The sequence below is a fragment of the Condylura cristata genome, unplaced genomic scaffold (assembly GCF_000260355.1).
Source record: "Condylura cristata isolate star-nosed mole 26May11 unplaced genomic scaffold, ConCri1.0 scaffold00021, whole genome shotgun sequence".
NCBI classification, from domain to species: domain Eukaryota; kingdom Metazoa; phylum Chordata; class Mammalia; order Eulipotyphla; family Talpidae; genus Condylura; species Condylura cristata.
This window is the reverse complement of record NW_004567122.1, coordinates 30,906,316-30,928,975: the sequence shown is the minus strand read 5'-3', so window position 1 is coordinate 30,928,975 and position 22,660 is coordinate 30,906,316. Positions and strand designations below refer to the sequence as shown.

General features: G+C 43.3%; 1 protein-coding gene across 1 annotated transcript in view; it reads left to right on the top strand.

Moving 5' to 3' along the window:
• DIAPH1 (diaphanous-related formin 1) overlaps positions 1 to 21,887 on the top strand; it is a 93,592-nt gene extending 71,705 nt beyond the window's left edge. Inside the window, exons 20-29 of the mRNA XM_012727778.1 lie at positions 3,983 to 4,081; positions 8,320 to 8,414; positions 8,724 to 8,825; positions 9,050 to 9,289; positions 9,423 to 9,552; positions 10,180 to 10,304; positions 10,838 to 11,002; positions 11,136 to 11,271; positions 13,290 to 13,376; positions 19,945 to 21,887. Coding sequence (XP_012583232.1) covers positions 3,983 to 4,081; positions 8,320 to 8,414; positions 8,724 to 8,825; positions 9,050 to 9,289; positions 9,423 to 9,552; positions 10,180 to 10,304; positions 10,838 to 11,002; positions 11,136 to 11,271; positions 13,290 to 13,376; positions 19,945 to 20,102 — 1,337 coding nt within the window. The 3' untranslated portion in view covers positions 20,103 to 21,887. The remainder of the gene's footprint in view (positions 1 to 3,982; positions 4,082 to 8,319; positions 8,415 to 8,723; positions 8,826 to 9,049; positions 9,290 to 9,422; positions 9,553 to 10,179; positions 10,305 to 10,837; positions 11,003 to 11,135; positions 11,272 to 13,289; positions 13,377 to 19,944) is intronic.
• The last annotated feature ends 773 nt before the right edge of the window (positions 21,888 to 22,660 follow it).

Below are 22,660 nucleotides of genomic sequence, written 5' to 3'. Positions count from 1 at the left end.
GAGCGAGTTGGAAGCCGCTGGCGTTCCCGGATCAGTTCCAGCCTGTGCGGCTTCCTTTATGGGGACTCCCCAATCGCCGCTTCTCCCTCGGTTATTTTCTTTCTAGTGAGTCCAGGGCGTTCTCATTTGGCTTGAAACTTGTAGCATGAAAGTCTATAGTCCGTTTTTGTATAATCCCGTGCGAGTTTGGATGTAGTCGTCTCGGTGTCTTTATTGTGCCGCTCTCTTGGGGGTTCCCGAGCTGGTGGAGCTGATCAGCGTCTTTGCGCAGCGCCCAGGTGCTCTGATGCCCAGGTGCTCTGATGCCCAGGTGCTCTGGATCGGGTCTGCAGTTTCAGTGGTTTTTCTCTCACCCAGGTATTGAGGATCAGATTTGCAGTCTTTCCGCAGCCTGGGCTCCACTCACTGAGCTGAGCCGTCCAGCTTTACCTCCAGGGTTTAGCGTGGGGCAAAGCGGCTCCTGCAGCCCGCTGAACTTCCAGGGGCCTGGGTTTTCCCGGGAGTTCCCTTCTGGAATTCCCCAATCGCTGATTCCCTCTCAGTTATCTACCTTCTAGTGAGTCCAGGGTGTTTTCGTTTGGGTTGAAACTTGTAGTAAATGAGTCTATAGTCTGTTTTCAGTCCTCAATTCCTATGCAGGCTTGGACGAGGTGATCTCAGCGTCTTTACTCTGCCGCCATCTTCTTCCCCAGAGATTATTTTTAAATAGTTCTTCAGCTTCCAATTGTTTGGCTATTTTCTATTACCTATTATTGATTTATAGTTGTTTCCATTATAGTCAAAGAATATGCTCTGTGATTACAATCCATTAAATTTTTTGAGGTTTATTTTATGGCCCAGGGTATGGTCTTTCTTGGTAATACTCAATGGGCACTTGAAAAGAAATGTTTGCTCTTGTTGGGTAGTGGTCTTTATTTATCAATTAGACTTTTTAATTAATTGTGTTGTTCATTTCTTCTGTACCATTGCTGATTTTCTCTCTAGTAGTTCTGTCTATTACTGAAAGGATATTAATGTCTCCCAGAATTATTGTGACTTGGTTATGCCAGTTTCTCTTACCACCTCTATCAGTTTTTCGTTTCCTTTTATTTTTGAGACTCTGCTGTATGTCTTTCTCGTAGATTGATACTTTAATACTTTAATGCTGTATTCACTGTGCTTTTAAAAAATTAATGTGTCAACTTTGCATATACCTTTTTCAATCTTTTACTTTCAGCTTGCCCCTGTCTTTGTATTTGAAATTTCTTATAGACAGCTTGTCTTCTGCTAATTCATCATGCCATTGTTTTTGTCTTTGTTACTCTCAGACAGGTAGAAAGAAAGAGGCTGGGTCTGGGATTCTGTATTGAGGTTGAGGGTGGGAATTCTTGGTGACTTTAAAGCAGCAGAATGGGAATTAAAGGTAGAAAGGGAAAAGCAGAGTCGCCCAGAATGACCACCCAGGGCTTTCTAAAAGGGAACTTCTTGGGTGGGGCAGCCAGGCTCTATCTAGTTGTGTAGTTGGCAATATGTTTATTCCAAATGTGTGTTCTTGAAATGGATGCTTGAGCATTACTATAGGCAGACTGTTAAACCACTTATATTAAAGATAATTATTAAATTATATTCAAACTTAAGTCTGCTATTGTATTACTGTTTTCTGTTTGTTTCCTTTGTTTCTCGTTTCTTATGTTCCTGTGGTTTCTTTGAACATTTTTTGAAGATTATATTATGATGTGCTTATAATTCCTTAATGTATCACTTTGTATTGTTAGTTTAGGTGGTGTTGTAGGTATTACATTATATTTCATAATGTATGCCATTCTAACAACACCAATATTTTATCAAAATTTTGTTTAATCCCTTTAGCTCCCCTCCCCCAGTTTTAAATTTAATTCTATTTCTTTTACATGGGTCAACTCCATTTTGGTAAAAACTGGAAGTACATATGCTTGCCTTTCGTCTGTTGTCTATGCTGAATTTTTTATTCTGATAGTTTTATTTTTTTTTAATTCTAGTAGTTGTATTGATTACATATATATAGTCAAGCCTTCCTCAAAAATGACATTTTCACCCATCTTTTTTATATCTCTACCTATTGTTTATTTCTATCTTACTGTCACATAAAAAGCTGTCTTGATTTTTCTATTTTTCAACATCATAATGTATATTCTTTTTAGTTTACCTGCATGTAAGTTTGCCTTTACTTTCTCACTTCCCCACCTCATCCCTACATTCACGTGGCTTGTTCTCTGTCTTTCTAAAAGGTCTTTACTCAGAGTCACATTCTTGATGAGATTTTTCCCTGTACATACCCCTCTAAAGTTGTAATCCATCCTTTCCATCAAGTCTCCCATTCTTTCTGCACTTGATTTTCCGCACATTTATAACCATCTAATATATTGCTTTATGTACTCACTGATCAGTTACCCATTTCTCTCTTGGACTGTATGTACCATGAAAGCAAGAATCTATTTTTGTTCACTCTTTATTCAGAACAGAATCTGGCACATATGCTCAATAACTATTTAAATATTATACACATTCTTCTGTTTAAACCCTTCAAGTTGGGATTGTTAGTCTAGAATGGAATTTTTTAAAATAGTTCTTTGTACCTTTTGCCATATAACTTTGGTTTTTGTTTTACCTCTTATTTGTGTTAGGTAATGCTTTTCATATGGTTTAAAATTCAAACACTAAAAAAGGGTTTGTGTTGAAAAGTATAGCTCCCACTCCCATACGCAGGCCCCCCCATTCCTCTCTTCAGAAACAGCAGGCTGGCGTTGTTGTTTTCTTGACACTCCATGCAGATTGTCCCATGTCGCTTCCTAAAATGTTGCTACCGAGTTACTCTATAGGACAGCGTATTACACTATAGGACAGCGTATTTCACGGTTATCTGTCCAGAAAAATCTTGTTTCCCTTTCTGTCTACTGCCCTGTCCTCCCGAGTGGCCAGTGTCACTGACCATTTTTTAGTGACACCTGCTAAGGGAGCAATATAATGAACTACTATTTTGCCCATGCTGTTGAAGCTTAAAATTAGGTAGAATGGGAAAGTACTCACACTTATTAAGTAACATGGGTTAAAAGGAACAAGATGAGATATGTAGGAGATATCTTGAAACATTGAATTGTCAAATTATAGATAGCAAATTTCATGAAAATTAGTTCATCAGAGTGAAGTGTGAGTATATTTTAGTATCAAAAGAAAAAGAATACATTGGGTTTGAATAGTCTTGAAAAGAGTGTAAAAGGAAAAGAGTATATTACTAGCATCTTATGTGTGTATCTATGTGAAATCTAAACTTTTAAGATCCTATTAGGAATTTACTTTTATTCCATGAGATTTGCAAAGACAAATAACAAAGCCATTATCGTCAAAGAAGAGACTTTATGTGCTTTCAACAAAGTCAGTGAGAGGACTTGGTCATTATAAATTAGTATTAAATTGAGTAGGAAATTAGAACAAGATCATAGGCATTTAGAAAAATTTTATAGGAAACTCGTGTTTAAGGTAGAACTAGAAAGATAAGGTTTTAAACTGGTGTAAAAAGGATTATATGGTGAAAGACTAGTAGAGAGGTTGGTTGGTAGATGTTAAACCTTCTCTTTTTAATGAAGTTTTATTAGAATACAGCGATGCCCGTTGTTTATAGATTGTCTATGTCTGCTTTCATGAGCAATTGAAACAAGTCATACCACTACAAAGCCTTAAATATTTACTACCTGGCCCTTTACAGGAAGTTTGCTGATGCTTACAAGTAGACAGAATGTATGTGGGAAAGCATTATTGATATCTGCTAAATAAAATAAAATGATGTATTTAGTATAGTTGGAGTGGGGCGTCACTAACCCAAGGGTAGGTGGTTAAGGAGCAGTCAACTTTGAAGGAATATAATAGGAGGAGGCAGAGAGGTGCTATTCTAGGCTGTGATAATAGTTCAGTGAGAGACAGATGTGATTTGTCATTAATCATGCTTTTCTAATCTTTCCTTTACTAGCCAAAAAGGATCAGGAAGGTGGAGAAGAAAAGAAATCTGTACAAAAGAAAAAAGTAAAAGAGTTAAAGGTGTTGGATTCAAAGACATCCCAGAATCTTTGTAAGTAACTCTGTAACCCTAAGTATTTGATATGTGAAAGAGTTCTTTTAAGATCAGGATCCCTTGGCCTTCCCTGGTGGCATAGAGGGTTGGAGCACTGCACTATGAAGCTAAGCCAGGCCATGGCTGCTTCAGTGCAAGTTCGATCCCTGCCCCAGAGGTGATCCACATGGCATGGCAGACCTCCCCTGTCTTGCCCGCTATTCCTCTCAGCAGTGTACCTTGTCAGTCTGCCTGTACTGCTCCCCACTCTGTCTCTGGTGAAGCCTGTCACCACCTTTACTCCATTTCTGTATGCATAAATAAATAAAAGTCAAAAAAAAAAAAAAGATTAGAATCCCTTGATTGAAAACTTCCATTTGTTAAGTTCCCTCTGTATACTTGGCATTGCATAGTGATTTTTTAACATTTCTTTTAATCTCTTTGATAGCACTGTAAAATTATTAATATCACTTTACAGCATGGAAATAGAGGCTAAAACTTTTAGGAATTTGCCTAGTCACATACCTACTAAGAGGCAGGTCTGGGGTTTAAAGCTTGGGTTTTCTTGTTTTAAAGCCCTTATTAAGGTTATTTCCTTAACCTCCATTGCAAGCCCTTATTTCCATTGCAGTATTCTAACCACTGTACATTTCTTTCTTTCACACTTTAAGTATTTCCTTTAATGTTTAGTGAAATAAGCCAGAAAGAAAAAGAAAATTACCCGATGGTTTCACTCATAGCAGCAGCATAAAGGATCAGGGGAAAAATAATAATGAACAGCTATATACCAGAGACATTTTATGGGCGTGGGGTGGGGAATGGGATCAAAAATGAGGGGAGGGAAGTGCACTGGACTATGGTGATGGTACATGGGTGATGGTGATGGGAAGCCCACAGAGGGATTATAGCTGAGATGAAAAAGGCACAAAATGATGTAAAAATAAACTATTATTAAAAATATATATACATTTCCTTTAAATTCAGGGTCTCATTTGACTTCAGTTAAATCTAAAATAACTTTGGGGTTTAGAATAATATAAGTATAGCTCCTGAGAGTTCAGTTAGTGTTCTTCCTGTTCACATATTTGTTCAAATAATTGAGGTAACTACAAGGCATGTGTTCCAGAGGTGAAAGGATAATATATTCCATGAAGCCCCCTTACAGTCTTTTAATGTAGCTATTGTTCCCATTTTTCAAAATGAGAAAATCCTGAATTCAGATGCAATTTAGCCAAGGTTGCACAAGAAATGAGTATGCATACCAATAGATAAGCCAGTGGTACTATGAGAAAATAGTAAGACTTTATGTTATTCTTGGTTATATAAGCTTAGCTTATTGACAACCAATATTATTTAATAGTGTTGGTGGGTAAGTCCTTTTATGGAGACTTTTATAATATGAGGTTATTTCCCTCTCAAGACTGTTACATGTTATAAGTAACTGTCATTGTGGAAACTTCAGGGTATTACATTGTTTCCACTTGAGTGATATCAATATGGAAAACAATTCAGGAAGATAAATGAAATTTGTTTAGACAGAATGGTGAATAAATGTAACTTAGTGATTCACTGATTGCTTTTTGTATGCTAGGGAAAGCAGTATAAGGCATAATACCTATGTTTATGAACAATACATTTGATGGAGACAGATAAGAAGTTAATGGTAATAGCATGGGTTGAGAAGTCGTAGTGGAGGTCTATTAGAGTTCTTCAGAGAGCACTGGAAAGGGACGTGGAAATAAAGTGAAGGAGCCATTCAAGGGTCATTCTAAAGGAGGTACTGCTTAAACGGAGTTGAAAGAACTATTAAAAATAGACTCAGTGAGGAGTGAGAGCTGGCTTGTTTCAGGTGGCGGGATCAATATTGAGAAACTGCTAGTAGCTTTGTACAGCTTAGGTCATACCTGAGGGGTGGTGTTGGAAGCTAAGTCATAAAGAATTCTTATACCATTAGGCTGAGATACAATTTTTTATCCTAAAAACTGTGGAAGTTATCACAGAAATTTTAATCAGAAAAGTTAGTGATATAACCTTGTGAGATTGTTGAGGACATTTACTTCAGCAGTCATTTTGATGCTGAGTTGGTAAGGTGAGACTGTAAGCATAGAGGTAAGTTATGTTATTACTTTAAACTAAGGGAGGGGGGACCTGAACTTGAAATCCCAGTAGTGAAACTATATTGGGAAATAGAAAATATTGGGAAGATTGGATTAATGAAACTTAGTGATTGAAGGTTTAGAAGAGAGTTTTCTTGAATTTAGATCACTCTATAGAAAGTGGTATCATTAACTGCAATAGGAAAATTTCAGCAGTGGCACATTCTCCTGTCTTTTGGGAGAGGAGTGGTCAGTAGTGGTCATGAATGAGAGGTGGCAGAATGATGAGTAGAAATGATTAATTTTAACATCAAATGTAAGGAGGCTGGGGGACACCTCCAAAAGACATTGGTGCATAGATTTGAATTTAGGAGGTAGCATATGATTCGATTGAAACCTTGGGTTTGCTTTGAAGGCCACTAATACCTAAGGAGCAAGTAAAGAAAAAAAAAGACTCAAAGGGGGCTAGAAAGGCACAGCAACGAAAAATAGTCTTAGGAGTAGTTAGCAGTGTCAAATGAAGACACAGGGGCGAAATGAAGTGAAAACCAGACTAGTATTCTTATATCTGGCATTAACAAAGTCAGAAACTTAAGCAAGGACCATGTTATACTAGTATTGGCAAAAGTGCAGCTACGAAGCTGGCCGCAGCCACCTCAGCATGAGTTCAGTCCCCGGCCAGGGAGGTGACCAACATGGTGCAGCAGACCTCTTCTGTCTTGCCTGCTGCTCCCCTCACCAGTGTACTTTGTCAGTCTGCCTGTTCTGCTCCCCTCTCTGTCTCTGGTGAATCTTCTTACCACCCTTCCATCTCTGGCCTGTACCCCAGTTCTGTATGCATAAATAAATAAATCTTTCTAAAAAAATAAAAAAGAGTGGAGACTCTGTAACCCATTTGTACTTAAATCCTGCCTCCAACCCTTACTAGTAATGTGAGCTTGAATGGGTAGTTTAACTTCTTTACATATTAGTTTTCTTCCCTGCCAAATGGGGCAAATAATACAGATTTACAAGGATAGTATAAGTGATTTAAATGAGATCCCCTAGATTATGTTTAAAGGTGCTGTAGCTCACAAGAAATACTCATTCAATAAATGATCACTGTCTTTTCACTGACTGTGGACACAGAAGAATAAATTAGATCCACAGAAGTGAGGGAGATTTGTATTATTCGAATGTTATAAAGTGAAGAAAAGAGGGAAGTTAATAACTAGGTACATTGGATCAGGGAGGTTTTTTGTTTAGTTTTTAAGATAGAAGAGACTAGATTTTATATATATATCCTCAGCATGATTTCCCGGATATAGCTGTTGATAAATTTACAGAAGGGTTGGCACAAATTTTCATCTGGGTGTTTCCAAAATCATCCTTACCTGAGCCTTTACTAGTCTGGCCCTAGCTGAGGAGCCCCCCAATGCTCAGTTTGTAAGGGACATTAGAGAAAACTTAGCAAGTAATTTACTGGTGTTTAAAATTCTTTAAAAGAAAAGTAAGACAGTCTTAGAATAAATGGAAGTGGTATGATAGTTGGGAAATGAGGATTGTTTGGGTTTTTTTTGTTGTTTTTTTTTTTTGAGATGGGGATTTTTCGAGGAGCTGTCAAGACCATGGAGGAGGGGAGAAGGAGGGAAAGAGAAAAGAGGAGAGGGTTTGAGGAGGAGAGAGAGAGAGACATTAAGGCCTGATGAGTTGAAGAGGGAATTCAGAGATCAGTAAATTTAATAGTGAGCTTACTGAAAGGATAAGAAAAGTGATTCTTAGAGAATGGGATATGGCAGCTTAAGTTCAGAGCATTTCATGGTAATGGCAACTTTGAAAAAAGAGTTGTGGGAATGGGGAGCTAAAATAGAGTGGGGAGAATGTCTTTGATACATAGAGAGATCAAAGACTTCCTGGGCGATCTGAGGCAAGGGGTCACAGTGCTTGTGGAACATGGTGCTTGCAACAATGTGACTGGTGTGAGACATAAATATGGGGATTCCTAACAGAGTGCTGGGAGGTGGGGACCTTAAATACTGGATTTTAACAACATAGGCATGGAGAAGCTGGTAGTTTCTGATAGTGACTTCAAAAGCTCTCTTAGGAAAATTGTGCAATATAGGCTTCTAGGATGGGCTAGAAGGGGAAGAGAACATGTCTTTATATCTCATTTTCTGGCAGCAATCTTCCTGGGTTCCTTCCGCATGCCCTATCAAGAGATTAAGAATGTTATCCTGGAGGTGAATGAGGCTGTTCTGACTGAGTCCATGGTCCAGGTAAGGAGCGTGCTCATTCTACTGGAGCTGGCTCTGCACTGCTGCACACTAGCCTCATCTCTCCTCTGCTTATTAACTTAAAGAATGTTAGTGAATGAGTAAGTGTCCAGTTCTGGTGGTCAAGTTATTTCTGATGTAGTCTTCAGAATCCCCACCATTGACCAGCTGCCTCTCCTGCCCTGTAGCCCAGCCTGTTTCTTTCTTCATGGTTCTTGGGCAGAGTGAGTGACTGAGAGGAGAGCAAAAGCACTGTTTGGCTGCAGTTTTCAGCTCATCCCCTCAAACTGAGACAGCCCCTTTCTCTTTCAGAACCTCATTAAGCAGATGCCAGAGCCAGAGCAGTTAATAATGCTTTCAGAACTGAAGGACGAGTATGATGACCTGGCTGAGTCAGAGCAGTTTGGCGTGGTGGTGAGTGAGGCTCTTGCATTAGGCACTTCTCCAGCCCTCCTTCCTGCTCTCCCAGAGCAGTCCCTGCCATGTTCCTGCCCCCCCCCCCCCCCCCGCTTTCTCTTTGAGTCTGCCTTTATCTATCTCCTCCTTACTCTGGAAATCAGATCATCCCATAGGAGGCTCAGGCCTGTGTCTCTTTCCTGCTCTGTTGGCTGTAATGGAATGCTTGTCTTCTCCACCAGATGGGCACTGTTCCCTGCCTGCGGCCTCGTCTCAATGCCATCCTCTTCAAGCTGCAGTTCAATGAGCAGGTGGAGAATATCAAGCCAGAGATAGTTTCTGTGACTGCTGCATGTGAGGAGCTGAGAAAGAGCGATAGCTTCTCTAGTCTCCTGGAAATTACTCTGCTAGTCGGCAACTATATGAATGCTGGTTCTAGAAATGCTGGTGCTTTTGGCTTCAATATCAGCTTCCTCTGTAAGGTGAGCCTGGGAGAGAGCAGGGCATTAAAATGGAAAGCTGCTAGCTCTCTCGGGAGCTCAGTGTGACTAACTGCTGTTGTCCTGAGGTGGTCTTCGGCAGATAAGGACTAACCATTTCTCCTCTTCCTCCAAGCTTCGAGACACCAAGTCCACAGATCAGAAGATGACGTTGTTACACTTCTTGGCAGAATTGTGTGAGAATGAGTATCCAGATGTCCTCAAGTTCCCAGATGAGCTTGCCCATGTGGAGAAAGCCAGCCGAGGTGGGGCAGTTTGGGGTAAAGCTGGAATGTGTTCCAAGTCCCAAAGATCTCTGCTTGGCAGGAGGGAGGGAGGTGGAAAGAGACAAAAACACAGTATAGATTTGCAGGTCATTATCAGTTCAGACTGTTACAAGTAGAACAGGGGTAGGACTTGGGCGTGGCAGAAGAAAGGTCTCCCTGTATAGGAATGGGAAGCATGGGACACCAAAAAACAACTGCAAGAAAGTCAGATATTTTTAGACATTCAGAACGATTAACAAAATTTAGGCCTCACCAGTAGAAATGGGAACACATTTCTGCCCTGCCTTTATGTATCTATGTATGTCTCCTTCCTCCTAAGTCCAATTCTGTAAAGTAAATGAGACCAAGACCCCAGGGGATTTTGTTGAATCTTATTAAATTAAATGAAGCTTTCTCTTCCCTTCTTAGTAGGGAAGAGCTTATGGAGCCTGGAGAATCAGTCATCAAGTTATTTATAGTTGCTCTGGAAAGATGTGTGAAACAGTTAGAAAGTACATCAGGGAACTAAAATAATGAAGTACCAGATGGATGTCTAGAGCTGAACCCTGAAGGGCAGAAGGTCTGCATTTAATAAGCCCTTGCTGTTTGTTTTTGTAATTTTTTTAGTTTCTGCTGAAAACTTGCAGAAGAATCTAGATCAGATGAAGAAACATATTTCTGATGTGGAACGTGATATTCAGAAGTTCCCAGATGCCACAGATGAGAAAGACAAATTTGTTGAAAAAATGACTATATCCTTTCTTGAGAGGAGAGTTGCCCCTTAAAAAGGAAAGCAAGCTTCCTGTGGAGGAAACAAACCATGCAGATAAATTTAAAAATGCACTTGATCTCCTGCCCATTGCCCTGTCCTGTCTCTAGCCCCCCCCCCACACACACATAGAGACACAGACACATTTACACAAACACACCTACTCACCTTTTTCTGCCCTTCCCAAAAGTAACCACTGCCTCTAGACTTCTGACTTGCATCTCATGAATTTGTCTTTTAAAAATAGTAATATTGCTTCTTTTTGCACATAATAAGCTCATGGCAGTATATGCAGAATACCCCCTTTTTAATTGCCACTCCCTGCTCTCTTAAGTGCACTGTAGCTCATGGTTTACATTCCCCTATTTTGGATATTAAGATTGCTTCTGGCTTTTGCTGTTGTAAACAATGCTGTACTGAACAACCTTGTGCTTACCACCATGTGTCTGTGAGTGTTCTTTTGGGCTGAAGTCATGGTCTGCTTGTCTCTTCTGGTCCTTCACTCCTTGGCTGCACAGCTTTGTGAAGGATGCAGAGGAACAGTATGAGAAGCTCCAAATGATGCACTCTAACATGGAGACCCTTTATAAGGAGCTGGGCGAGTACTACCTCTTTGACCCCAAGAAAGTGTCTGTGGAAGAATTCTTCATGGACCTGCACAACTTTAAGAATATGTTTTTGGTGAGCAAGGGATACTTGCTGACTGAATCTTTTGTGATCCATTCTCACTTTGCACTGGGTTCATGTTGGTCAATGGTAGGTGTGCATATGTTTGTATGCATCCGTGCCCACATGCTAATTGTTGTCCCCACAGCAAGCAGTCAAGGAGAACCAGAAGCGACGGGAGACCGAGGAAAAGATGCGTAGAGCAAAACTTGCCAAGGAGAAGGCAGAGAAGGAGCGGCTGGAGAAGCAGCAGAAGAGGGAGCAGCTCATAGACATTAATGCAGGTAAGAAGTGAAGGGGAAGAGCTGATGGGCTAAGATGGCAACATCTGGAGGCTTCTCTGTCCGGAGTCTAGAGGCCAGAGAGAACAGCTCATGTCTAGTTCAACTCCTGGCAAATGATCATTGGCAGTCTGTGTCTCTGAGCACCTGAAGCTGGAGTTTAACCCCAGCCCGGTTACATGCACGATGCAGTCCTCCAAGCCCAAATCGTTCTCTCCTTTACTGGTTCCCGCATTATGTCTCATCTCCCTGGTGAATTCAGCATTGCTGTAATACATGCTCTTTCCTTCTGTTTGTCCAAAAGTTCCTCTGGCATATTGTCATATTCTCTGCTAAAACTTGTTTTTTTCCCCAGGACATTTTCCTTGCCATGCTCCCAGTTTTTCAAGGTGGTTTGCCCTCCCTTTCTACTTATTTTACTAAGGCTTTTCCCCAACACAGTTGGACACACCTATAAGGTTGTAAAAGGATTGAACTTCTAGAAAGAGGGCCTGAGGTGGCCACCCTCTTTCTTCAGCAGAATCTGTATTCCAATACCAGAAGCATGTCTTTGCTGAGACATATGGCCTCAATTACTGGTCCTCTGTTTCCTGTCTCTGCTGCTTTGCTGCTGCTGACTCCCTGCCCCCCTTTGGCTGCTCCTTACGTGGGCAGCGGAAATACAGCTTACACTGCTCGCAGCACTCAGCTGATGCCACCCTTCACAAACTTGAGGGGCTCTGAGCACTGAAAGGGTATTCAGTGAGTGTGGTGTCTAGCAAGAATCTGAGGGTTTTTTACTGTATGCAGGAGGCTGCCCTGATCCTTCTTGTTCCCAGGTACCTAAAGCAACAGGAACAGCCGACACTTCTATCTTCCTTTTATACTTTTCTGGGAAGCATATTCCCCACTCTTGTCACAGTTACATTTAAGCCACAAACTTTTAGTAATGCTGTTAGAGCCCACATCAGGTATCTTCCACCTTCATCTTTACTCTCCAGGCTGCTAGGGCTTGACCCCAGATACTGTGTAGGAGGCCCTAGGGATGTGTCCGGTAAGGGCTGTACTTACCCATCAGATGGCGCAGTGGACCTAGCTCTGGCTGGGGCCCCAGGGCAAGCAAATGAGGTCCAAATGTAGGTCAGCTGCACTGGTAATGTGCAACCAGCAGGTGGCACTGGGAGCAGCGAGCCCGGCTTTGTCTTTGGCAGCCAACCCACTCCTTGGGATTTCACAGTTCCAGATTTCACCACCCTGAGCTGTTGCCATGGAAACAGTCAGCCTGAAACAGAGATTCTACATTAACTCTTTGTTTTCCAGCCAGGATGCTTTTCTTAGATGCCAAGCTTGCTTCAGAAAGATGGGACCTCTGGAGACAGTATTTAAATAAAATACACTTTTTTTTAGATTTATTTATTTATGCATAAAGAAATGGGGTACAGACCAGAGGTGCATGTGGTGAGAGGATTCACCGGAGACAAGAGTGGGGAGCAGAACAGGCAGATCGAGGAAGTACACTGCTGAGGGGAGCAGTGGGCAAGATAGGAGAGATAGAGGTCTGTTGTACTTTAACCTCACCTGTGCCACCAAAGAGAGTCCTGAAATGCACTCTTGATCAGTGGTCTCTCATCTTCTCTCAGTTATGAAACTTGAACCAGATTCTCCAAAAGGCATTTATGTAAAGTGTAGTGAAAAACTTAGGATAAAAAGGAAATTATTTCTAGTTCCTTAATAATTTCAAAGGCTTAGTCTCTGTGCTTATCTTCATCTTGTTTAATTCTGCAATTCTGTGTGTTAATCTAAAGTGGAATGGGGAGGAGAACTTTGCAGGAAAATCTGCCGAGGTTTGAGTACACTGTAACCAATGAAACCTTTTGCTTAGTCATTTTTAAACAGATGTAAGTAAGCCTGAGCTGTCCTGCTCTGAGCGCTAACCCACTGTGGGCAAGACAACTAAGCATGTTGGAGGCATGTTGTGTGGGCTCAGCACAGGCATGCTGCTCAGGCTGAAGGGCGTACATCTCCATCTTTGTTCACGACAGAGGGCGATGAGACGGGCGTGATGGACAGTCTCCTGGAAGCTCTGCAGTCAGGTGCAGCATTCCGACGGAAGAGAGGACCTCGTCAGGGTAAGTAAGGAAACAGAACCGAGCCTAGGGTAAGGCTTCTGCTCCTGGTCTTGCTAGTCTTGGTCTGAAGAACAGGAAATGTAATCTAAATCTGATGATTTAGAAACTTCTCCACTGGTCCGGTTTTCATCCTCCCATGTTGGAAAGTAATGATTTGGAGCTTGAGGGACTTACAGCAGTGAGCTTACATTTGATTATTCTTGCATTTCTCTATTCTTTTTTTTTCTTTTTTCATTTTATTTATTTATTTTTTTATTACAAAAGTTTATTTTTACATCATTTTGTACATTTTTTTTTTTCCATCTCAATTGTAATCCCCACGGGTTTCCCATCACCAAGTCACCCATGTGCCATCACCAACATTGCTCTATTCTTGAAGCAGGAACCTGAAGTAAGCAAACCATGGTGCAGAACAAAGATTTCGGTGGGTGTTTGAGTATATGAAGAAAAGATGACCTCAACACAAAACTGTATGTTAAATACAGGAAATATAGAGAAAAAAGGTTAGAAGTCCTCATTTAACTTCACAAGTGGAAGAGCTAAAGAGAGGATAGTTGAATACATAAAGTCCTCTAAAGAAGGGGTTCAGTGTTGTTATTCCCAGCTGTTAGAATTGAAGTAGCATCTCCATGAAAGGAATTTGCTATGTCTGAGAACCTCTTCCGAGGGTACAGTCAGCCTCCACTGCCCTTGCCTGTCCCCAGGCACTCCCTTTTGATCTCTCCCAACCTTCAAAAGTTTGAAGAGGATTACAGTGACCTAGAGCTTCTAAGAATAATAATAGGGGCACGAGGACTAATAATCCAGGCACTGGTATAGGGCAAGATCAGCGGGTGGTAAGTTTCCTTTGAGGGAAGCATGCAGTGGCCAAGATACTAGTCAAAAAGGTGTCTAGCCAAGGCTAGCTCTCATGGGCGGTTGCCTGCACCTGTGTGTCTGGTAAAGGCCTTCTGGGGCTGGGAGTGATGGCTTCCTTAATGATGTGGGAATTACAGAAAAGGCACCAGTGAAGGCTTCTACTTCTGAGGAATTTAAAGCTATATTCCCTATTCCCTGGCCAGTTGCTGGGGAATTCTCTAGGCCTGTTTGATATGAACTTCACTTTAAGGTTATTGGACAGAGGGGTTATGGCTTCTTTTGACTAGTACACATTGGTTCCTGAAGGCCTGTAGTACCTGCCACAGCCTATAAATGGGATCTTAAGAACCAGGTAGCAAACGCTAGTCCCCATAAGCTCTGTGTCCCAACCCAAATACCTGAATTTGGCATTACTGAATTTTGTCTGTAATGTCCAGCTGCTTATTTCTTTTTAAGATTTATTTATACATACAGAACTGGGGTACAGTCCAGAGGTGCAGGGGAGTGACAGGATTCACTAGAGCAGAGTGGGGGACAGAACAGGCAGACTGACAAAGTACACCGCTGAGGGGAGCAGCGGGCGGGTCATGAGAGGTCTGCTGCTCCGTGTGGGTCACCTCCGGGGCTGGAGATTGAACTCACACTGGAGTAGCTGTGGCCAGCTTGCAGTACTGCACCCTAACCCTCTGAGCCACCAGGGAAGGCCCTCAGCTGCTTATTTCTAACCATCCTCTGAATACCTAAGGGGAAATTCCATTCTGTGGCCTCTTCTGTGTGACTTCATGAATCTTCCCTAAACAGAAGAATCCTTTCTGTTACAACTCTTACTCATCTTCTGGCACCCTATGAGTATAGGGCTCTCTTGAGAGGAAAAGAGGTAGATCTGTTGAGTATAGAACTTCCTGGGATAGAATGTTTAGCCTTATAAATCCATCTGTAGTAGAACACAGTGTTTCCTTTGTTTTCAAGGTTCTTGAAGCATTGTTTCCTACCCACCGTGTGATGTTAAGTGGCCTTAGGTTAAGCATTTCTAGCCAAACTCAAGTACAGTTGCATCTCAGTGTTTTCCTCTGCCTTCTCAGTTAAGTGTCAACCTGTATGAGACTTTTGGTGGGGAATTCCCTTTCAAGCTTCTTCCTGTGGAACTCTAGTAGACTCCCAGATGCTTCCTGTGCACAGCCAGATATGTCTGGCTTCTCTCTGCTGGGGAAGCCCCATTCTCCACTTCTTTACAAATGGGAAACCAGAAACTCCAGGCAAAGGAAGCGGGGGTTTTGGTGGAAACTAACCTTTTAGCAGAGGGCCTGAATTAGAGTACTGTTTCCCAGTGTAAAAAGGAATGGGAGACTTATTCTAGGATATCTTGAGGCCAAAAGAAGGTGAAAATGAGAACTATATACTTTTTAAGTTGATTCCATCCTATAGCCTTACCTTTCTAATCCCTGGGTTCATGAAATACATCTGAACAGATCTAGGAGACACATCTAGCTAGTCTGGTAAACTCTTTAGATGGTGCCTTCACAACATATAAAGCAATATGGTATTGTGTTAGATGTTAATAGGAGACAAAGCATCAAAAAAGACTGCAAAGAATATAGGACTGGGTTGGGAGCTAAAGAGCCAAAGTAAGTCTGACTTTGGTGCCATCTGTATAACCTTAGATAAGTCACTCAGTGTTCCTGGGACTCAGTTTCTTCATTAATAAAATGAGAGATGGATTAAAATGGTCTCTAAGGTCCTTTCCAGCTTTCATACAATAACTAAAGGATTAATTAAGAGAAGAAAGAGGAAGACCCCATTCTCAAATGATAAAGGCTCTGATGGCTGTGGGTTTTCCTTGGTGGCAACTGGCCTTAGCTGGTCCCTCTCTTGTTTCACTGTCTTTGACTGTTCCTCCTGGCCTAATTGCTTTGAGCCAGAAGAGAGAAGCACTATCAGACAGATATGCCTCACAGCTCTCCTCAGTGCCAGAGAGGCAGCTGTCTCTATTCAAAGACACTAGCCTTTTCCCTAGAATTTAAAGGAATGTTAAAAAAAAAAAAATCTTCCGGTCTCTGGAGACCTGACAGAGTGACCAGTAAACAAAGACCCATTGAAGAGTGGGAAGAGGAGAGTTACTATCAGGACTGGTTCATTCAGAGTGACATGTAAACTGCTGTGCTCTGCAGGGTGTGGGAGGACAATGGTTTGAGTGTCAAGGGGAAGAATCCATGTGATTGTATTCTAGCTACTATTTCAAGCTGAAGATTGAGTCAGCTTGTGGTTTTAATGACTCAACTCTATCTCCATGTCTGAATTGTGGCCTCTTATACACAGGGCATCTGCTCATTGGGGTAAGTCAAGGGAAGAAAGACATTCATCACCCTCTCCCTTTCTTTCCACTTCCCAGTTTCCCTCTAAACTCCACCTATAGCAATAGAACTTGGTTAAGAAAGATTCTAAAGCCCTATAATGATGAGCATCTAATTTTCTCATAGGTAAAACACATTAAGTTCCAGCTAAGATCTCATTCAGGTGTACAGAACCTGCTAATGTTAGAGCTAGAATTTATAGCCCCCTTCTGAGAATTCAAGTCCAGGCTGCTCCCATTAAACCTATGTGACTGGACAGGAGATGACAATGAGCCCTCTCTGTGTAGGCCAGAAACATTCTTGCATACCTTCCACCCAGGAACCCTGAACATGGTGAAATTGTTTCAGGGAAGTTTTGTGATGGCACCCTGTCTAGAGGAGGTTAAGAATATCTCCTATATCACCACTTATTCTCCCCCCACTTAATAAAAATAGGACAGGATTTCTAATTAAGAGGATTTTAGGCAATAATGAGTTCTTTAGAAGGGTAATGATCGCCCCATCTGTCCTAGTTTCCTCTTCCCTAAGGAAGCTTATTAACAAGAGTACTTCCTCTTTAGTTGTTGTTCCTAGTCTGTGGTTTATAAATGTCTTTTCCAAGTCATTAACCTTTTCTAATTCATATATACTGTCTTACGTGGTTGGTTTTGTTGGTGTTTTTATCCTAGCCCACCCTTAACTTCCAGGAATCTGGCCTCAGAGAGCTTTGACTAGTGTCTCGAGACTGCTCCCTTTTGCCCCTGGCTGTTGAGTTGTTCCTCTCTGAGTTAATACTCCCCCCCCCCCTTCTGTGTAGTCAAAATATGTATCTGTTTCTGTGTCTGCTTTTCAGAAGTCTAAACAAGTACCCGAGTTATGGAAAGGCGGGGGAAGGTCAGTTTTCTGGATTGTTTATGCTTCTCAGTGTCACTGTAATCCCGATGGAAGGGAAATCGAGGGTTCCGCCATTCTGTGGATTCTGCTGCCAGTTCCCACTAGGACTTTCTTACCTGTTTCTGCCCTGAGGCCATGTCGTGCCCATCTCTCATGTACCTGTTTTCTAGACTTAAAGGGAAAGTTTTGATCTTCACCCCACCTACCATCCACTCCTAGTTTTTGTGGAATCTTTAATGCCTCCGAAGCTCTTTCGAATCTAGAAAAAATGTAGAAATGCAGCTTGAATTATATATGCCTGGTATCTTCTTAATTTGGAGGAAGAAACCAAGAGAAGAAGTCTTGCTTGGACTGTGAGTTCTTCCTTCTCCCATGTTATGTTATCCAGAATAAGTGTCCCTGAACATCCAGTGTTCTTTTCCCTGGGGTTTGAGCTGTTTCATCATATACTTAACTCCGCAAGTGAGTCTCTCTCACACACACTCACTGCAACTCACAGTTGTAGTATTTTCTAACTGCTGGAGGCTGAATTCTAAGGAGCTGTAAAGTGATACCAAGCCACTGCCTTTCTGGACATGAAAAGTAGGATCCTAGATGAAAGAGTATATCAGAAAATAGCAGAAACTGTGCTGAGGACGTTTTGCACCACTATCTAATTCCAGAACATTTTGCTCCTTTGCTGGAAAGATGAGAAAGGAAGGGAGGGAAGTATCTATAAAAAAGACCATCCTAGTCCTCCTCCAGTGAGTACCTTTTCTTCCCCTCAGTCACGGAGGCAGCATGTGTTCATGGTCCAGGGAGCAGAGTGTGTGACCATCCAGCCTGATAATCAGATGAGCCCTGTGCTATTAGTCCGGGCCTTCACTCTTGTCTTTCCTTTTGTCAGATAATCCCTTGTGCCCCTGGGAGGAGGAGGAGGAGGTAGCGACCTGTAACTTGGTAACCTGTGGGCATGCTGGTGCTCCCTGCTGACCCGTGGGGCCTCTGCTGTGTGAACAGGTGGCTCTGGGTCATGTTTCTACAGACTGACAGCCTTGGCGAAGGCCTGAGCCCTCTGCCCCCAGTTGGCTTCTGCCTTACCTAAAGCTTTTTGCTGATCTGAAGAAGGCAGAGTTGCTCTGGGTGCTTTATTCACTGGCTTCTCTGGATCTGTTCTTCCTGCTCCTGCAGTTTTCTTCTGCAGTGCTAGGCTTCTGTTCCTGCTTCTTTAACACTCAGGCACAGCTTTCCCCACACAGCATTCTTTTGTCCCCAGCAGGATCATTTTTCTTTTAATTGAGATATGATTCACACACAAGTATTCAATTCAGTGTTTTCTAGTATACTCACGAGATTGTGCATACATCACCACTATCTAATTCCAGAACATTTGCATTACCCCATCCATACCCATTAGCGGTCAACCCCCCAGTCCTCCCCTCCCTTCCCCTGGCAACCATGGATCCACTCTCTGTCTGTGTACTTGCCCATTCTAGACATTTTGTAGAACTTGAACTACAGCGTATGTGGGCTCTATGTCTGACTTGTCCTACTCTGCAGCAAGCAGCACTCTCTGTCCAGGCAGTCCCTGCAGGCTGCCTCCAGGCCTGTGAGAAGGCAGACAGCAAGGAGCCGCCTTCTTAACGGATACTGAGGCTCCAAATCTGAATTCCATAAATAAGTATGAGCACCTTGAGGATAAGCTCCTAGTAGTTAGGACAGAAACTCAGGGTTGATTGGGTCTTTCTTACTTAAGATGACACCTGGAGTGTCACGATCCCTGAGTCTCCTGGGCTGAGATTTCTTTGTAGAGGCCCCTCGTGGCTCCACTGACCCTAGCTCAGCTTTCCCTGACACACCTTTTATACACCAGGCACACACCTGAACGCTATGTAGGGCCCTTAGCATTTGTATCACTGTCCTACTCAGGTGAGGTAGGAAAGCGCTAGGCATGTGGGCATCTGGGAGAAGGGTGGAGGGCTGTCAGGCACGTGACATGCATGTGTGACATGCATGTAATGGCAGTGTGTGGCTGCTGCTCTTTGCAAGGATCATTGTAGCAGCTGCTGAAGGCCTTCTGCTTGGGACAGGCCTCCGCAGGGCTGACTGAGCATGTTTTAGGAGCTCCCATGGAATTGCCGAGGAAAAAACCACCATTTACCAATCTGGAGCCTATTTAATTCCAACAGTACTTATGATGAGAAAAGAGATTGAGAGTATTTTATCTCTTTAAGTTACATAGCACTTGAACCAAGTTCTATCCAGCTATATGTAATCTTTGTATACTTTCCTACCTGCACCATACTCTTCTGTTCTCTGCCCTTCTCCCCCAAAAGTTAATTCAGCATGTTCTTGGACTCTGCCCCCACTTCTTCAAAATAACATGGACCCTGTGAACCAGACAGGATGGCCACATGGGCATGACTTCAGGCCGACTGTCTGCGAGAGTTCAGAAAGAAGAAAATTGAACCTTCTGTGGACTATATCTTTTGTGTCTTCTCTTGCAGCCAACAGAAAGGCCGGGTGTGCAGTCACATCTCTGCTAGCCTCAGAGCTGACCAAGGATGATGCCATGACTTCTGTTCCTGCTAAGATGAAGAAGAGCAGTGAGGGAATCCCCACGATCCTTGAGGAAACCAAGGAGTTGGTTGGCCGTGCAAGCTAATCTGCGTCCTGAGGCCACGGCAGCTTCTATGCAGCACCAGGCTGTCCTTCCCTGCAGCATGAGCCTAACGGGTGATGGAGATGTGTCTCTGGGGTGGCCACTCCCAACACCCCAACCCAGTCTTGCTCTCTGGCCTGCTACTCTTTGTACATCATACACAGCTTCAGCTGCCTAGAGGCCAGGAGGGAAGAGCGGTGTGGGCTAGGCCTGAGTCCACCCAGCCAGCCCTGGCTGCTGTAGTACCAAAGCAGGCTCTGTGATTGCTGCCTTAACCCCCAGTGTCTCCTCTGTTACTCTGAGGCCTTGTCTCAAACAAAGCCTCAACGGCTTTCTCAGCCCCAGCTTTGAAGTGGGCTTGCCCCTAGGTCAATCAATCTGTCTAGGTTTGTGCTTTTTTTTTTTTTTGTAATTTCTCTGGCCCTGAGAACAGCATGGGGCTGGCAAACCTTTGGGGTATCTCCCTCCTTTCATTGCTGTCACCTCTGCTCTGCTCTTCCCACTCCTGGCTGTTATTTATTACTAGTGATGTGGCATTGGGAGCTCCCTTTAAGGAAGGGGGCAGTAGATCTCACCACACCTTTCTGGGACAGGCCTCACAAAACAAAAAGTACCTGGACACTTACTGATGCCGCAGGGGCCTAGTCAGAGCACATGGGCAGGCAGGCAGTCAGGCAGGGCATAGAGACATTGTGGGACCTGCCCTCAGCCTGCTGCCATGCTTTATGCCCTCGCCTCCCTGGACCTTCTCACCAGCGCCCAGGCTATCCTAGACACCATCCCCTCCCCAGAGCTTTGGTGCATCTCATCTGGAGTATGGGCTGTATTATAACATCCCAACCTCACCCTCTTGTCTCCAAGGAAATGGGAGGTGGAGCCTCCTGGCTGAGAAATTGTTTTGCAAATGGATCTATTTTTGTATAAGTTTTTTTTTTTTTTTTTTTTAAGAAAAATTATTCTTCTCCCTTTCCCCTTCATAATGTAAGAGGCTTTGTTGGTAGGTTCCAGAGTCACTGGGGTTTTTCCCCACAGGCCTCAATGCTGAACAAGTCCCTGGACCTCCACCTCAGGCCGCAAGCCTTCTGGACCCTGAGTTCAATGCAGATTCAGCATCCAGCTCTGGTTGACCTATACCAGGCCTAAGAGTAGTGGGAGCTCTGAGACCACAGAGTTTTTATAAATTAATATATTTATCAAGCCAAATGTGCAGATGCTAACTGGACACTTGGGGAAGTATCTACACACACTGGCCCCTGCTCCCTTCTGAACAGTGGGTGGCCAAACTGTTCATTGACTCCAGCCATCACAGGAAGCTCATCTTCTCTGGCTCAAGGTGACATTCATGCCTTCCTTGTGCTGCTTTCCAGTTCCCATTACCTGTAGGTAGGGAGAGAGAATGGCACTGTTGAGACTGGATCCAGAATTATATTTGTTAGAGCTTGAGGGAGTTTAGGATGCCTGCAGGGATGCCTTGAGGCTAGGAAGGAGGGTCTGGTTGCTAGAGCTGAGTGTGCAGAAGCAACACTGCTCCTTTGAGCTATTTCTGGGAAGACTGTGGTAGAGGGGCTGCTGACCCCCTAGGTCCCCTCCTCCTCCTCCTCCTCCTTGCTGACATATGGGATTCAATCCTTTCTTTTTTAATCTACTTTTGCTAAAATGCATTTAATAATAAAAAAAAAAAAAGGACAAAATGCAAACAGCATCTCCCTTGCCTCTCAGGCTTCTGGGATGTCATCACCTCCAGTTTGTCGGGTTTGTTTCCAACTGTAATAAAGCATTCAGACAGTACTGCCTCAGTCTCCTGTGTGAATTTCTGAGCGGCTTTCACTGTAGTTTAGGTTCCTCCACTGTTGTCCTGCCTCTTGCTGGCTGACCAAACAAATTGTTGTCAAAAATGTTGTGCTGGGTATGTGGTGGGCACTGTATTGGGGCACAGGACCAGAGAGGATGAGCACATGGTGGCTGTTACCTGACCCCCAGCCCCCCCTACTCAAAGGAGTAAGGGTCCCAGTTTAGCTCCCCTCACCTACATTGCTGCCTCCTGGCTTGGATCCCCCACACACACTTTTTTTAACTCCATTCCCCAGGGACATAGATGTCATGCCTTCTAACAGTACATATCCCTCTTTGGCTGAGGGAAGCTCCTGACTTCCAGTCTTCCACCCTCTTTCGCCACATTGGTGGCCACAGCACATTCCAGACCTTAGGGGCTTACTACACTGGGGTCCAAGCCTAAGCCTCCCCAGCAGAGGTCAGAAGTCAGATGATATGCTGCCCAGAGTCCTACTTGTTTGAACACGTTGTGACCTGGACAAATAAACTTTATAAGCTGTGAGCAAGCCCAGAATAGATAGGGAGGGGCCTGGGGAGGACCACAAACTCGGTGAGGCCGCTACAGAGTCCTGGGTCTGGGGCAGCTGCCGCCCCAATATGGCCTGAGATCGGGGTGAACTGCCGGCCTCTTCTCATCCCCCCCCCCCAGAGGCACGCGATTCTGGCTCAGAGCTTTATAGACACATACCAATTAAAGAACCCAGCCGCAGCTGCTCTCGAGCGCTGCC